The sequence below is a fragment of the Mus pahari genome, chromosome 5 (assembly GCF_900095145.1).
Source record: "Mus pahari chromosome 5, PAHARI_EIJ_v1.1, whole genome shotgun sequence".
In the NCBI taxonomy this organism is placed as follows: domain Eukaryota; kingdom Metazoa; phylum Chordata; class Mammalia; order Rodentia; family Muridae; genus Mus; species Mus pahari.
The window spans coordinates 159,309,228-159,325,563 of record NC_034594.1 but is presented as its reverse complement, the minus strand read 5'-3'; the positions used below and the strand labels follow the sequence as shown (position 1 = coordinate 159,325,563).

At 45.0% G+C, this 16,336-nt stretch overlaps 1 protein-coding gene across 1 annotated transcript in view; it reads right to left on the bottom strand.

Moving 5' to 3' along the window:
- Nucleotides 1-362: 362 nt before the first annotated feature.
- The window catches only part of Gpatch2 (G-patch domain containing 2), a 135,746-nt gene continuing 119,772 nt past the window's right edge, over nt 363-16,336 (bottom strand). Inside the window, exons 9-10 of the mRNA XM_021198659.2 lie at nt 10,417-10,505; nt 363-3,453 (exon numbers count right to left, since the gene is read on the bottom strand). Of these exons, the coding sequence (XP_021054318.1) occupies nt 3,233-3,453; nt 10,417-10,505 (310 nt within the window). The 3' untranslated portion in view covers nt 363-3,232. The remainder of the gene's footprint in view (nt 3,454-10,416; nt 10,506-16,336) is intronic.

Sequence of the window (16,336 nt, the reverse complement as noted above, 5' to 3'; positions counted from 1 at the left end):
CCTGGGGAGAGCACTTGTCTGGGCAAGGCCTTAGATTCAATCCCTACCACTGCCAAACAGGAGAACCAGGAAGAAGACCTAACAGAAGGCGAGGACAGAAACACACCGACAATGGCCTTAGAAATAATGTTCTCACTGTTTTATTCTCTCACTTCTCTGTTAAACCAAGACATTTTCTACAAAAAAAAAAAAAAAAAAAAATCAAATTATTCCTTGCTAACTTCATTTTACAGTACCAATGTAGATCATTTCTCTTTCTGAAAGACAAAATACAAGTTAAAATGGTTTTAAAAGTACTTCAACGATTACTCGCTTACGAAACATCTGCTCCAAATGAAATGCATGGAATGCAAATTTGAAATGTTAAACATGAATGAAGGGCAGAACCTCTCAATCCTGTCTGTCCACCGCAAACTAACACAGGCTGCTGTGCACCCGTGTGCACACATACTCAAACACGCACATTTAACCTGCTGTCTCAACTCTGTCTGCTTAATCATTGCAGCCAGTCCCAAACTGCTGTGCTCAAACACGGTGCCCAATTTACCGGTAAGGTGCACTTAGTAATGGGTTTCCATTGATATTTATTTTTGACACGGGTATCACTATATGCCTCCATCTGTCCTGAAACTCTCTCACAGTCTAGGTTGGTCTTGGACTTATGGCAATCCTGCCTCAATCTTCCAACTTCTGGGTATATGGGTGGGTGTTAGCATAGCTGGCCACTTTTAAAGTCACTAGATCATTTAAAAACAAAAAGAAATGAATTCAAGGGAATTCAGCCTTATACATTTTATTTAGGGAGGGAAGAAGAGAGGAAATGACCGCAGCCCAAATCTGGCTGACATCAAAGACACACAATGTGGAGTGTCACTGCTGATACAGCTATGCTCTGATTCTTTGGCTACCATAGGGAGTGTATGGGAAGGGAAGAGACCCTAACTGACTGGCTTGCAGAACAACAGGGTGGATTCATGAGGAAGTAGAGGAAATCTCTTAAGACTATTTAAAGGTGAGAGGAATGATACAGTTAAAATCATGAACTCCACTGATATGGGCACCATGAGCTGATTTGAACTGACAATGATTTATTAATCTCTATTAAATGTAAACCAGTGGGATTCATGTCTCGAACAGACATCTGATTTACATGAAAGTTTCCTGTTTTAATTGTGTTTACTTCTCAGCTATGGCCAGGTATGCCAGGGCGTGGTCACATCTTGCTGCTCTTTATAAGGACTTGAATGCTGAAGGGTACCTGTGGGCAGCTGGCAGTGGGCTGGGGGCTGTCAGTGCTCCTATAAGTGCTGGTCATCCACTCTGAACAGATAAACACTAGTAGAATATGAACTGCCCCCAGTCACCTGTGAGTCAGGAGTTTTCTTATGTGAAAGTAGAACTGTGCCACAGCAGCTGGTGAGGACCTTGCTGCAGGAGCTGCAGCAGAGGGTTCCCACGGTCTGGAGGGCAGTGAAGGGAAGTGCTCAGAGAGAGCTCAGCACATGGGCTGCTCCTGTGCATCCTCTAGGGCAGGGGAAGGACACAGCAGCCACTTCCTCTGGAGACTGGAGCCAAGCGTTCAGTGGCCTCACGGTTTCTCCATGGCTCGAAATTGAGCCTTTATTTATAAGTCCCCTCCTAGGGCTTTACAAGACCATCAAGAAATAAAACTCAAAGAAGAGCAGACAAGTTTGGAACAGACCCTTGAGTCCAGTACACGATTATTCTCTTCGATCTTCCCTCCTACGTGAATATGGTAAGCATTTAGAAAGACAGCTATTAAAAATGGCAGTTTGCTAGTCACGAGCTTGTTCCAGCAGCAATGCTTTCCCCAACACGAGTGTTCCGTGAGGCACAAACACGGGTCCACTTGTGTCCTGGCCAGCCTACTTCTTACCACGGCCACTTCTCAGGAAAGACAGTTCCTAGAAGAAACGTAGATGTTTGCCAGACTACAGAGTCTGCAGTTTTTATAGAGGACCACGTAGGAAAGGTCTGTTAACCTGATGAAACCTTTTCTATTGCCTTAAATATTTTAATTTCTTTTTCAATTTACAAAATTGAAGTTCATACTGCTTTGTTCAAGCATACACTAGGATGGGTTATCATAACCTTTTCTGAAGCAAAGGAGGCCATTCTAAGTAATAATAATTATCAGGGTTTTTTAATGAACATTATAATAAATCAGTATTTTTTGAACAAAGAACAACTTAGAATTTCTGACCTTATGAAGAGAATGACAGAAATGGAATGGAAGGAACATAGTGTTTCACTTCATTTTAAACTAAGTGAGAATGACTGGTCCCTCAGTTCCTTCTGTTCTTGGTAAGTGGGTTAGGCCAGATATTTCAGTTTTGGGAAAAGCTATTTATATCTTCGAATAAACTGACTCAAGAGTTTAATAATTTACTTCAGTGACTAAACCTTGAGCAGGCCACTCTTCTTCATCTTGGAGCTGATCCTTAAACCCCAGCCTTTGGAAGAGGTAGACATATGGAGGGCAGGGTTTACAGTTCAGTCAGGATGAATTTAAAAATACATTTTCTTTTAGTGATGACTTTACGTCCTAAATGAGGTAAGGTGTATAAGCTCTGCACTGGAATGATGCTGACAGTGCTTTGGTGACGACGAAGACGACGAAGACGATGATGATGATGATGATGACGACGACGACGACGACGACGACGACGACCGACTTTATGCTACACTGCTGAAAATAGTGTAATGGGCATGGCAGTTACAAACCCTCATCAGAGCCAAAGCAAAGGAAAGTGAGCTCACTAAGCCTTCCTGGACATGCTTAGGACTCCCTGCATGTGGGAGAGGGAGCACATGGGGAGAGAGAAGGACCAAACTACTTAGTGTAGGCATCATGAGAATGTGATCCTCTCAGACTCACTGGGTGTGCTCGACTGTGTCCAAGCATCTCGCGCACATACGCACGGATTGAGCGAGGCAGCAGAAAGGAGACATTTAGGATCAAAATAAATAAGAGACCAACTGCTCTTCATGTCTAGAAACAGCTGGAAACCGAGACCAACCACTCTAGAAACTGCTGGAAACTGAGGTTCGTACTTGAGCACCGTGAGTCATGATGGAATCCCATGTTTATCACTGGCAGGACACTATGCAGCCTGGAGGCAATGTCAGAGGTTGGCTTCAAACCAGTACACACTACGATCATGTTATAACAATGGGGCACAGCAACAGAAACGGCAGGTTCTCTCTCTGCTCAGGCAGGTTTTCCTGATGTGGGGACAGGGCTGGTGGGGGTGCTTTTTGGTAGAGGAAATCCAAGTCCTAACCCTTTCGGCCTCTGAACGGCTTGAACTGGCTCCGAGATCCCTCTGCCATCTCGCCCGAGGCCTGAACCGGGTGTCCATCCCATACTCTGAAGCATGCGGTTCCCGATGTTGCTCTCTAGGATCGGCTGGGCGTTCTCACCCACAATTCCTGAAATGAGAACATGAAAACCCAGAAGTAAAGACCTACCGCAGGGTTGAGAGGCCTGATCCCCGTCCCCTCGCCCACCACACAGGCATCCTACAGAATCTACTGCCTACCGCACACAAAAACCACAAGCTGGGATAAGCTCATGTATGCGAAGAAGGCTTGGCAAACCAGGAAGCACTCTACACTTGGGTGGGTTTTCATTGCTGCATGGGCTGTGGTAAAAATACAACTTATCCTGCAATATCTCACATTTGCCCCAAACCCTGAATGTAATGAAACTGAACCAAACAAACCCAAAACATAACTGGCTGTACCCTGAATTCCTATGAGTTTACAGTTATGCATGCATAACCATCCATGTATGTGGGTGTGCATGCCTCAGAGGTCTTCCTCTAGCATTCTCCATTTGACTTTGTGAGCCAGCATCTTTGACTTAGCCTGGAGCTCAGTGGCCGTGTAGGCCCCAGGCCAGCGAGACCCTGGACTCCTCTGTCTGTACCCAACACAGGAATTACAATCCATGCTGTAGCACTGAGCTTTAACACGGGTGCTAGAGTTCTGAAGTCAGGCCCTCACACTTATCTCCCCAAGCCCAGAATATAGTCCTGACTCTCTTCTCCTTTATATTCAGTCTGCCATCTTTTCCTTACAGGTCTGTGCTTTCATGGCTTTAGAAGCAGGCGACACAGGAACAACACTGAAGAGCTCATGACGGTTCCTCCTGAGACCTGAGGGACAAAGGTCTCTCTCTCTTCATAGACCCACATGATGCCTGTGGCGGCCCAGCTCAGTCCCTGGGTCTGGGGTGCCTCTGTTCTGGAGTGTGGACAGAGGCTGAAATGGCCGCTTAACCCTCTCAATGGCCACTCGTCAGCTGGCACTCCTTACCTCAGCTCTGACACCGGCCTTCCACATCCACTGAAGGTTTTCCTCCCTGACTGAGGATAATGATAGCAACTTCCCTGGCTTGCACCCTTCTACCACCACAAAAAAGCTAGGACTCTGTGCTACTCTTCAGAGAGCTTCCACAGAGCAACAGGAGAATCCCCAAGCATGGACAGAGACAATAACAAGTACCCAGTGCTCCAGACATAGCACTCTCCCAGTGCTGGTGTGGGTGGGGTTGCACGGGTGCAACTTGTTACTGTTCTTTAAACTGTGCACATCCATTTGCGTGTGTCCTTTGGCATGTATTTCCTAGTGAATAAGAAATATCAGCTAGAGTCAAGGGCAAACTCACCTGGCATCAGAGGGACTGGAAGTAGGTTTATCTCCCTGGCTTGCAGACCCAAAGACTAACCCTCTCTTATTTACTACGGAGCCGTCGACTGGTCATACGTCCAATATTTCTGTATTCTCTTCTTCAGGGCTTCAGGCCAGGACAAGAGAAATAGAGCTCACCACTTGTGAAATTCACTCCACTCCACAGGGATTAGGTTATTACAATAATCAGTGATTGTATGAAACACTGGCTCAGTGAATTAGAGGTCCAAGGGCTGGGGCACACCGCAGGGGTAGAGTGCTTGCCAAGTGTTTGTAGGGCCCTGGGTTTGATGCCCATGACAGTCAAACTGCCATGACCTGTAGCTTCAGTGGGAACAACTGATCCCCAGAGGACAGTCCCCTGGCTAACGGGACTTCCTGCTTGAATTGCAACACAAACATTTGTCACTTATGAGATTGTGAGAAAGACAGGATAGACAAGATGAAAAGCAGACAAAAAATATAAAGAAAAACATCTGGCCAAAGTCTCTAAAAAACTAAGTTTTCATTTCACAACAGTAACTGGGGTGGCCACCCTGAGTCTGGGGGCTGTTGAGCAGGTGTCAGGCGACAAACACTGTGTCTGTACACACTCAGCTCTGGCTTTTCAGTGAGTGCAACGGGTTAATTTAACTTTGTGGGTCAGAGGTCTGATGTTTGCCTGACACATCTGGTCACAATAGATCTGTAGGACGAAAGCTTGCAGAAATTCAGCTTTCATTAAAAAAGGAAAGGAAAGGAAAACCATGAGCCCAGTTTAAAGCATCTCTGAAAATTGTTAGGTGATGGTCACCTTTAGTCTTGAGTGGCACCGTGAAAACAAAATCTGCCTGACTTCAGATCACTGGTCCTGAAGCAGGAAGGCCTGCAGGGCTTGATCTACTTCCAAAGTAGCCAAGACCTTGTTCTTTCTCATTGTTTAGAATGGTGTCTGTACTGGCTGGCTTTGTGTGCCAATGTGACACAAGCTGGAGTTATCACAGAGAAAGGAGCCTCCCTTGAGGAAATGCTTCCATGAGATCCAGCTGTACGGCATTTTCTCAATTAGTGATCAAGAAGGGAAAGGCCCATTGTGGGTGGCGTCATCCCTGGGCAAGCTAAGCAAGCCAGGGGAAGCAATCCAGTAAGCAGCACCCCTCCAGGGCCTCTGCATCAGCTCCTGCCTCCAGGTTCCTACCTGTGTGAGTTCCTACCTGACTTCTTTTGGTGATGAACAGCAATGTGGAAGTGTAAGCTGAATAAACTCTTTCCTCCCCAACTTGCTTCTTGGTCATGATGTTTTGTGCAGGAATACAAACCCTGACTAAGACAGCATTAATTTTTTTTTTAACTCCATAAAAATAGTCAAATAAAGCAGTAGCTTGTTCTTGGAAAACAACAACAGCAACAAAGGGCCCTGATTTCTAAATGTAGTGCATTCCCGTAAAGAACAGTGGAAAAGACAAAAAGGAAGGCTTGGCCACTTCATCTGTCACAGAACAATTCTGCTCCTGCTTGAGGCTGTGGCAAACATAGCCTGATTTAGTTCTTGCTCCTGACCCAGGTTCTAGCCTGTCTGCTGGGTCCACTCACACCTTCCATAGACGGTCTTGGTGAAGGGATTCACTTGCATAATTGGCTCAAGAGACAACAATCCTGCATCAGCCTCTCCTAGCCACTAATCTAGCCAGCTGACTGCAAGCCTAATTGGCAGCTTGTTGAGTAATTTGGCTCCTAAAGTGTGGTATTGATGTGGGCTCAACAGCCAGTGGAAGAGCAGGCGGAGAGTTGCCTCCATGTAATGCAAGGTACACCTGTCTCTGCCCCTACGCAGAAGGCAGTTATTGGTTCTCCCTATTCCTTCCAATCCCTTTGCTAGCCAGCCTGGGTCAGGGCTATTATTATCAGCAATGTTAATGTGACTGTGAGTAGTAATTATGTTCTCAGCATCTATTTAGGGACAAGAGGTGAGAATCTGACAGGCCTGACTATTGCTTGTCAATTGCTTCAATTATTTGATCTGTAACATTACACATATTTTTCATGTAAATAAAATCAATCTAATTGTGTGTGTGTGTATGTGTGTGTATATATATATATATATATATATATATATATATATATATATATATATGTATATATATATTCCCCTCAGTTTCTTTCTATTTGACTGTATTTTGAGGTAGTGGGGACAGAACCCAGGTCTTGCTGGTCCTTAGCCCACTGCTCACTGCGTGCACTACCCAGCCCTGCACTTACATCTTATGCAATGAAAATTATTTCAATGTACATGAAAACATAATGTAAAACTAGTTTCTTAACTGATAAAACCATGAATGAAAGACACAGTAGTCTTTCCTGTGTTTGGAGGAGTGGAGGAGTGATTTTTGGGGGAGTGGAGGAGTGACTTTTGGGGGAGTGGAGGAGTGACTTTTGGGGGAGTGGAGGAGTGACTTTTGNGGGAGTGGAGGAGTGACTTTTGGGGGAGTGGAGGAGTGACTTTTGGAGGAGTGGAGGAGTGACTTTTGGAGGAGTGGAGGAGTGATTTTTGGAGTAGTGGAGGAGTGACTTTTGGAGGAGTGGAGGAGTGATTGTTGGAGGAGTGATTTTTGGAGGAGTGGAGGAGTGATTTTTGTAATGGAGGGTTAGGTTATAACAAACTAAAGAGCCCAGACACAGGTAACTGCAAACAGCACTAAACTCATCGCCATAGAATGGAGGATACCCAACTGTGGTTGCTACCATATCTCAACAAAACTATTTAATACGTTTGCCATCAAATCCTTAATAAGCTTGCCTGCTACAGACAATGACACGCACGCAAGCGGACAGTGTGTCCCTGCAGAAGAGTGACCATCTTCTCACTCTGCTGCTCACTGCTTCCCTGGGCTTTACAGATGGCTTTTCTCAGACTGTGAACGCACCCTGCTGCAAAGGCCCTCACTTCCGAACTCCTCATTTATAACAGTGAATCTACAGCCTTTGCTGGAGACACACACTGGCTTTGGTATGTGACTTTGAAGGCAGCAGAACAAGCCATACATTAAAAAAGTCAATACCTAACTATATCAATATTCATTTGACATCGTCAATACTCAACATGAAGGGAAAGGAGCAGTAAATAAGCTAAGGCACTGAAATAAATTTGGTGTTCCTGTCACAATTAATAAATGTACACCCAACAGCACCGCTGGCTGCTGTAGTCTTCTAGAGTCCGGATCCTGCTCAGCACTCTAGCTTTGAGGGCTGGAGGGTGGCCCCACTTTGGCAGCAGCACACTCAGAGCTGGGTTTGATTTCTGACAGGCTCCGAGCATCTTAGAGACAGTACCCTGAATCATGAATACATCACACAACTGCATGCTGAGAGTCACCAGCTGAAACAGAGACAGTGTGGGATGGCAAAATAAAGTCCCCAAGTGTACATTTCCAGAGAGGCTTCGCTAAGTCCACCTGTCCATGTCTTCATTCTTCTTCCCTACTTCATATGAGGAGTTTTCTTCTTTTCTTTCTTTCTTTCTTTCTTTTCTTTATTAATTTTTTAATTTTCCTTGTTCACATTCAGTGCTGACTAAAAGAGGGGAACACGAGAGTGTATCTCAGGGAAGCATGTCTTTTGGAAGGTCTGCAAGGACCTATGAACACAGCAGAACCATGTGTGCTGTACACATTTGTGTGTGGGTGCGTATGCACACAGCTCAGAGGACGTTAGGTATTCCGTTTTCCACACTCTACCTTATTCCCACGAGACCCTGTCTCTCTGTGAACCTGGAGTGAAGCTGCGCTAAGCAAGCCCCGGGACTGATCCTGTGCCTCTGGTCTCTGCCCTCACAGCTCTGGAGTGACTGCAACTCCCGGCAGTGTATCTGAACGCAGGTCCTCGGATCTCCACAGTAAGTGCGGTCACCTACTGAGCCTGTCTTTAGCCCCATTCTTTCAAGAGGAACTCTATAGGCCAGTACAGCCTAGGAAATGTATAGATATAGCAGACTGTATTCTGACTAACTCTATTCTAGAATTTGAAAGCAGCCATTTTTATGGACAAGGTGATGACCCAGCCTAACCACATAATCCAAGTGTACTTCTGCCATGGCCTTTCTGACTGTATCTAGAGAAGCACCTTCACTCAGGCTGAATGCTGGATGCTGCTAGCTGAAATCAAGGACGTTCCCAGCTGCCTGCATCTGTTCCCCCTTTGAAAGGACTGCTGCACACAGGTTTGAAAAATACACTTAAAATGAGAGACATAGCATTCTGAGTAACTAAAAAAACCCATAAACCAAACCAAAACAAAAACATACATTAAATAACTATGGACTTGATTTCATAAGCTAAAATCTAGTAGCAAAATGAAAATCTCAAATCTTACAAGGCTCCCAACAGACCTGAAGTATCGCCTATACTAAGTAAGAACTATGACCCTTCCACACACACTGCTCTTCCCAGGCAACATAGGTGCTATATGGCAGGGCACTTCTGCTTTGTCACTGTGGCCACACAGGGTCATTAGCAATACCTCTAGGACTTTTCCTTCTGTGGCTTCCTGCTGAGGTCAGAGGTCAGGGGACCATTCACTGGAGTGGGGATGCTGAGGAACCCTGTCCTGGCCTTAGGGGAGACCGGAAGAACTTACCACACCTATCGCCCTAAACCGTGTCTGCGTCTCCTATGGACAGATATTACATTTTACAAGGGTTTCATGAACCGTCCTCATTTCTCCACTGTAGCAGCTAGATGTATCTTCTGTAAGTTTCAGATACATAATTGGGTTAAAGTCAATATATACAAGAGAGGTCTCTTTTTTCCATCCACTTTATTTTAGTGTATGTTAACTACATAAAATAATGGGCTTTGCTGTGACATCCTTATAATTACATACAATGGATTTTGATGGGACCTGCTCTCCTATTACTGCCTCTTTACACTGCCCCCTCCTTCTCGGTGCTTCTTTCTTCGTTGGGACATGATCCTTTTGATAACTAGATAGCCTTTGGGACAGATGGCCTCTTTAGCTTTGCCTCTGACCTTTTCCAGAGATACCCAGCCAATATCGCTCAATGAAAAATGACAAATATTTTCATAATATCCTGTAAGTTCACTCAAATTCTATGTGGAACACTCTAATCAGAACATGGCTGCTGAGCCCACATGTATAGTACAGAACTGTACCAACACCACACATTGCACCCAAATCCCAGCTTCTGTCTGGAAGGGGAGGCAGGTTATTTCAGAAAGGAAGAGATGGTGGGCAGGAGGTGGGAAGGTAGGGATGAGAGCCTCATGTATCCTCAGAATATGGACCCGCGCAGGATGCTAAGGGCATTACCATGGAGAAGGCAGGCTTTAGCAGTCACACGGTGACTCTCCTCTATCCACTCTCAGACCAAATAATCAATCACATAGGCTCATGTAGTGAGTATCTGTCCTCTCATCTGTTTATGCCTGGTTTCCCCCGAGAGTCTGAAAATATCTTCAAGCCCGCCAAAGGCACAAGTGTGGAGGTTTACGTGTCTTTGCGCTTCCCACCCATCTGAGTGGGTGCCCACTCAGTGTCTCATTGATTAGCTACTTGCCAGGTTCACAGGATGAACAGGCTGTACATCCTAACAGAAAGGCAAATGATCTGCCTTACAGTTACGCCTCTCGCGCAGGAGAGTGATTCCGAATCGCCTGTTTTCTCTGTGGTGATTTATGTGCCCCACTCCAACCCGCTCTGTTTTACCTGCTGCAGTGGGTCCAGGCAACGGGGCAGCTTTCCTTCTCCTTTTGACATCTCCTGTGCACAAGGATCCTAAATGCATGCTTGTTTGCCTACAAGTAATTATCAGAAGAAACAAGAACTATTAGCAAAGGAGGGGGAATGACACATAAACACACAGCTTGTATAATCTGAACCTAAATCAAAACATTCTCACCAAAGATGGAGCTGCATAGTAAAACCACCAATCTTGTTTATATCGAAACATAATTACGTTTGTTGACAAGCGTTCAGCAGCTAAATGCACCATCATAAATTGTTACTGGGATGAATAATATAAAAGGAATGCTTTTTAATTTTCAAAACTGGCAATCTTTCTGGCTCAACATAAAATCAAGCACTGTTGCTTCTGACAGGAAAATAGCGAAGATTAATTATCTAAAGAGATCACAATATTGTTGCTAGGTTATCAATTGGTTGCTAATGCTTTACTGTCAGGGTGACATTTATTACAGGAAAAGTATGATCAATTTCTTTTAGGATATTATGCAGCAGTGAATTCTTTGAAAACATTTTAAATAGATGGAAGGAAATGGTGATGCTGTCTTATAACTCATACAATTAGAACGGTTTAATTATTTACGCATCAGGAGAGAACATGTTGAATGCATAGATGCCTGGTTGCTGCTCTTAAATAGCTTCACACGATTCAGGTTACAGATGTATAGAACATGATACACAAGAACTCAAGGCGAGCCTTGTTAATTTTGGAACCAGTTAGCCTATTAAAATTACCTGATTCTGTTTAACTTTAGTCTTCTAGATTAAAGAAGTTTTATAAAGAGTGTCTCAATTAGGACTTAAAAGCGCAAATGCAAAGAAAGAAAATCTTGGGACTTTACAAGCCATAGAAGGTTTCTGCTCTCATTCCCAGGACCGTAATGCTGGACGCAAGGTTGGGCTAGGGACTGAAGATCACGGAGCAGAAAGAATGCAAAGTGTTCATTTAAAGGACATGCTGGTTTCCGCTTACACAGAGGTGGCAACATGAGGTTTTAAAGAATCCAAATGGAAAGCAGCCCGACATTTCAGAAATGTAAAGTGATATAAAGACAGTGGTATAGATTTATACTATAGACATATATTCATGTTTAAATGTAATGAAAATCTTTGCTGAGCCAATGGTATACAGTTGAAAAAATTATGCTAAACACGCGTGCAGCTACAATGAGTGAGTTCCATAATACAGCAGGAACAGCACAAAGCCTGCAGTGTAGCCCAATAAGAAATAGGGTCTATTAGTTTTCTTTCCCAACTTAAGCCATTTTTTACAGACTAAATTTCTATTTAAAAATTAGTGAGTTAACAAACAATTTTGCCTTGCTTTGCTCCCAAATGGTTATTGTCACACAAAACTATAACACATTTATTGGACTGGAGAGGGGAATATTGCTTCACGATCTCAAGATAAATAAATGATTATGATCATGGTTTTTAAATCATATAAACATTTAAATCATTGTAAGGAAGCCATGGAGATTGTTAGTGTGTGTGTGTGTGTACACACGCGTGCGTGCACACGCGTGCCTGTGCATACGTGTGAGGAAGCAGCAGTCAATGTCTGGTGTCCTTAGCATTTTCCTCATTACTTGCTGGGCATCTGCCTTCCTGTTCAGACGCTGGGCTTAGACCTGAGACACCATGCTCGAATTCTTCCCTGGTGTTAGGAACAGGAACTCAGTTCCTCAACCACATGCAGCCATCACTTTACCCCGAGCATCCGCCCTGACTATAGTACTGCTGGCTTCTACACAACACTGTTCTTGAAATAGTTGTTCATAGCCCAAGCACTTAAAGGTGTTAATTTTGTCTTTAAAACTTCATTTTTCACACTATTCAACACTTATTAGCAAGGCCCACTTTAAAGATTGTGGGAGACAGACTTCAAGAATACTACCCTCTTCTAAAACTTGAGAATCTTTATAGAGGGCACAGTGCCATCTCTACTCAACAATGAATCTTTATAGAGAGCACAGTGCCATCTCTACTCAACAATCCTGCCCACCCAGTCCAGGCACACAGTGGGGGAGATAACTGCACACAGAGACTAGTCAGAGGCAATGTGCTTGGCAGCCTAAGATCTGAGCCAGAAGGAAGAAGTCCATTGGACAGTGGGTGCCCTGCACGTGGAGAGATCTGGGCTGCTGATCAGCAGGAACACAGGCTGATCTGAGGCTGGTCCCTCTTCTATCTCATTTCAGACAGGGGTGGTGGAGCAACTACAAACAGCTTGGTCTGTTATTCAGGTGTTACTGCTAATGTAAAACACAGCAGTTATGATTTTAATTTAAAATCAATGAATGTCTCAAAGGCAGCCTCGTGTCTTTAGTCTACCTGAGCTGTTTGTCTTTGCACAGCACAAGGCTGAGAGCTAGTTCCTTTTGGAGGAGGAGGGGAAGGCACTGGGACATTTTAAAGACAACACAATAGTATATCATCCTTTGGTAAGGCCCTGTCTAAAAACTGCCAGTGACCAGTGCAGTGAATCTGTGCCAGCTGCAGACTGCCTGAAAGAGAGGAGATGTAGGGTGGCTCAAGGTTCTGCTCAGCATCCTCAAGTCAGTACCAGGAGCCAGGCATGAGTCTGTGCTGCAGTCTAGACTCTCCTGTCATCTAAGCAGACAAAGGGACAAGTCTGCTAGGATTTCTCTGTTGAGAACAACTGGAGATGAGGCTTCCTACAAGGTAGTCTACTAACCACAAGTAAACCCGAGTCCTGGGGGCCTTTCACTTTCCTTTCTCTGTTTAAATAAACTGTGTCTGACTTTCCCTATTGTTTACTGCCAGCCAGCCTCCCAGGGGGCTTCAGTGTAGAAAACTGAACATCTTATCATCGGAAGGAAGAAAAAGTAATCAACAACAACAACAACAACAACAACACCTAAAACAGGACTATGATGGCGAACCCCACGGAGAAAGCACCTTGCTGGAGAGGAGAGTGTGGCTTTGACAGCGGCTGACAGCACCGAGGCAGGCTACCACGTCAAACACAATAATGCTACAGGCAAGACAACAGGAACTTGTCCTCTCGATGTATGCATTTACAAAGAGAGGCTTTTCGGAGCATCAGGCCTTGCAGAGCTGCCCCCTGGATATGATGTGCTCCCAAGGCCGAGGACAAGTTACAGAGAGAAGACAAGCAGATGTGACCACGGCCCCAGCATTTGGCAAGAACGCTCACTGTCAGCTGGGACAATATCTGCCTGGACAGGGCATCAGCTGCACACAAGTGAGCCGGGTCTGCGGTGTCACTGCAGGAGTGCCCGGGTGGCAGAGGGATGGGCAGCGCGGCGAACCACAACCCCGTGTGACTATCCCTCTCTAGATTCGCACAGCCCTCCCTCCCCCTTACCCTCTGTCAGCAGGTCTCCCCAGATTACACTGAGCAGACGGGAAGGCTCAGCCCTGCTTCCTCTGCCTCCCATGCACCACAAGTGTAAGGAACTTTCAAGCAATATTTTAATAGGCCAAGGCCTCAAATCCCTTTTTCCCAGTGTTTTCTTTTAAAGCATCCCCTTGTCCTCTCCACCCCCTTCCCCTTCCAATGTGTACTTGCACGGCTGTGTGTGCGTACACGCATGTGCACATATAGTTCCGAGGTTTGTGTCCCCCTCAAAGGCTCTCCACCATGTCAGGCTCACTTGAGCTGCCCATTCAGGCTGGCTAGGCAGCATGCTTTGGGGATCGCCTGTCTCCACCTCCCAAGAGCTAGGATTATAGACCTGGGGTATATGTGGGTGTCGAGGAGTCCAAGTTCTTGTCCTCACCATGGTGTGCAAGCCCTTGATCTACTGAGCCTCTTCTGTGTCAGTTCTCCCAGGACACGGATAGCAGGTCTCCACTTGGAATTGTCAGTCTTGGCTCCGATGCCTTCTCTCTCTCCAACTTTATCACTCGGTTTCCCTTCTGTCTCATCCCACACCGAGCCTCCTTGAAAAAGTCATGTTTTAGGTCGGTGCCTTGAAGTAGCTGCCCTTGCGCTATCGCCTCACTGAGACTCTTCCCGCATCTTAGCCCCTTCAGAAACAGGCCATTTAAAAATAACAATTATATTGCTGTAGTTGCTGTCTCTTGGTAAACAGAAAGTCTGTTTCTTCTTTAGCATTGGGTTCTGCATTCTTTACCTATATAATAGCACATTAGAACAAAACACCCATTTGTATCTCAGACTTAAAAGCTTCCAAGTCCTTGGGCATGAAATCTACTGGCATTCTCAGGTGAGTTCACTACCATGGTTTTCTCTTGGTCAAGATTCCATACCATAGGCATGTCATGCTTTCTGCTATGGTGTATTCTGTACATCATGAAAAGCCTGGCTTGGTGACGGACACCTGTGACAACCAGAGGTATCTATCTGCATGGTGTCATGCCTCGTGTGTAGCATCCACAGTCTGGAAGAGCATTCTTACTACTGTCGCATCGTTATGCTGTGCAACTCTGGGAGTGGCTACTGTAGCAGGGCAGCATTCACTGGAGGGCTTGAGGTGATGAATACACATCTGGAGGGAAGAGCTACTTTCACCTACAGGGACTACCATGGAAGTATGTGCTCTATACCTGTCTGGTTCCTATTGAACCTCTCTAGTTGCTTACCTAGGCTCTGTGTTCGTGTTAACTTTAGTGCAGAAACAGTCTATTTACTCTCCAAATTGCCTTTCCTTGGAGAGATGGTTCTTTTTCGCTCACAGTTCACTTGGGGACATGAGGGCCATTTTCTTCTCTCAAGTGTTCTGAGCCCATATCCCTTCGGATTCGTTCCCTCTATATCTACATCAGTGTGGCACGTCTGCCATTACACTTAGCAGAGACGGCAGCCTCCAGTTGTTTTCAGATCAGAAGGATCTGTCAGTTGACCATGGAAAACAACTCCAGGCTGACAGCCATGTCTAACTTTTGGAACCTAGCAATCTGCTGTGGGTGAAATCAAACCTCTGGGAGGGTGTACCCTCAACACTGCAATGAAACAGGAATCCCAAAGAAGTGTTTCTCCAACTATGATTGAAATTCATTGGAATGCATTCAATAACTGACAAATCTTCAACCTTTATTAGATGCTAACCAAAATGCAGAGCGGGTCAGGCCACATTCTCTGGAGCCTCCTCTGTAATTTCCTTGCATGATTGGGCTGTGATACCCTGGCTTCAGACTGAGCACTGCTTTGGTTTTATGCCCTGTCCAGTGACTGTGGCCACACAGAGGAATGACAGTCATGCTGCTGTCAGAAGTGGACTTTCCCAGTAAGTAAAAAAGCAAAGGGAAACAGGGCAGCCTTTTATCTTCATACTGACACACTGTTTGAATAGCAGACAGAATGTGGGGAACTTGTGAAAACGTAACCAGATCTCTGCTATTGAGTCTGCCCTACTACCTTGGGAGAACAAACTTAACTGAATCGTAACTAAATTGCTTACTAGAGAGACTCTACTAGAATCGACTGACGCGCCACCTCTCTTACATGGCCTTTTGGGTTCCTGCTGCAGAAATTGCTCATTTTTTATATATCAAAAGGGGGGGGGGCTTCTAGTTTAAGCTACAGTTATCAAGTTCTGCACAGACTATATGCCACGAAGGCAATGGGGACCACATCTGATTTACTGAAGAATATTTCCCTCAGCAAGTGCATCCCTGATATTATCATAAGCTCATAAAATAGTAATTGAATGAAATTTAACTAGGCATGCCCACAGCTTACAAGAGTTTTCTCTTATAAACCATCTATACTTTTATTGATTCTAACTTCACTAAGTCCTTCCTTACAGTTTGGTGAGTGTCTTAGGCTGTGGGGTATAATGCTGTGTTCAGGTCAGCATTGTTAAAATACATACCTTCACCCTAATGCTACGGTGTTGCCTCTTCTGAATGATCCTGCACCTGAGTGTAGGGC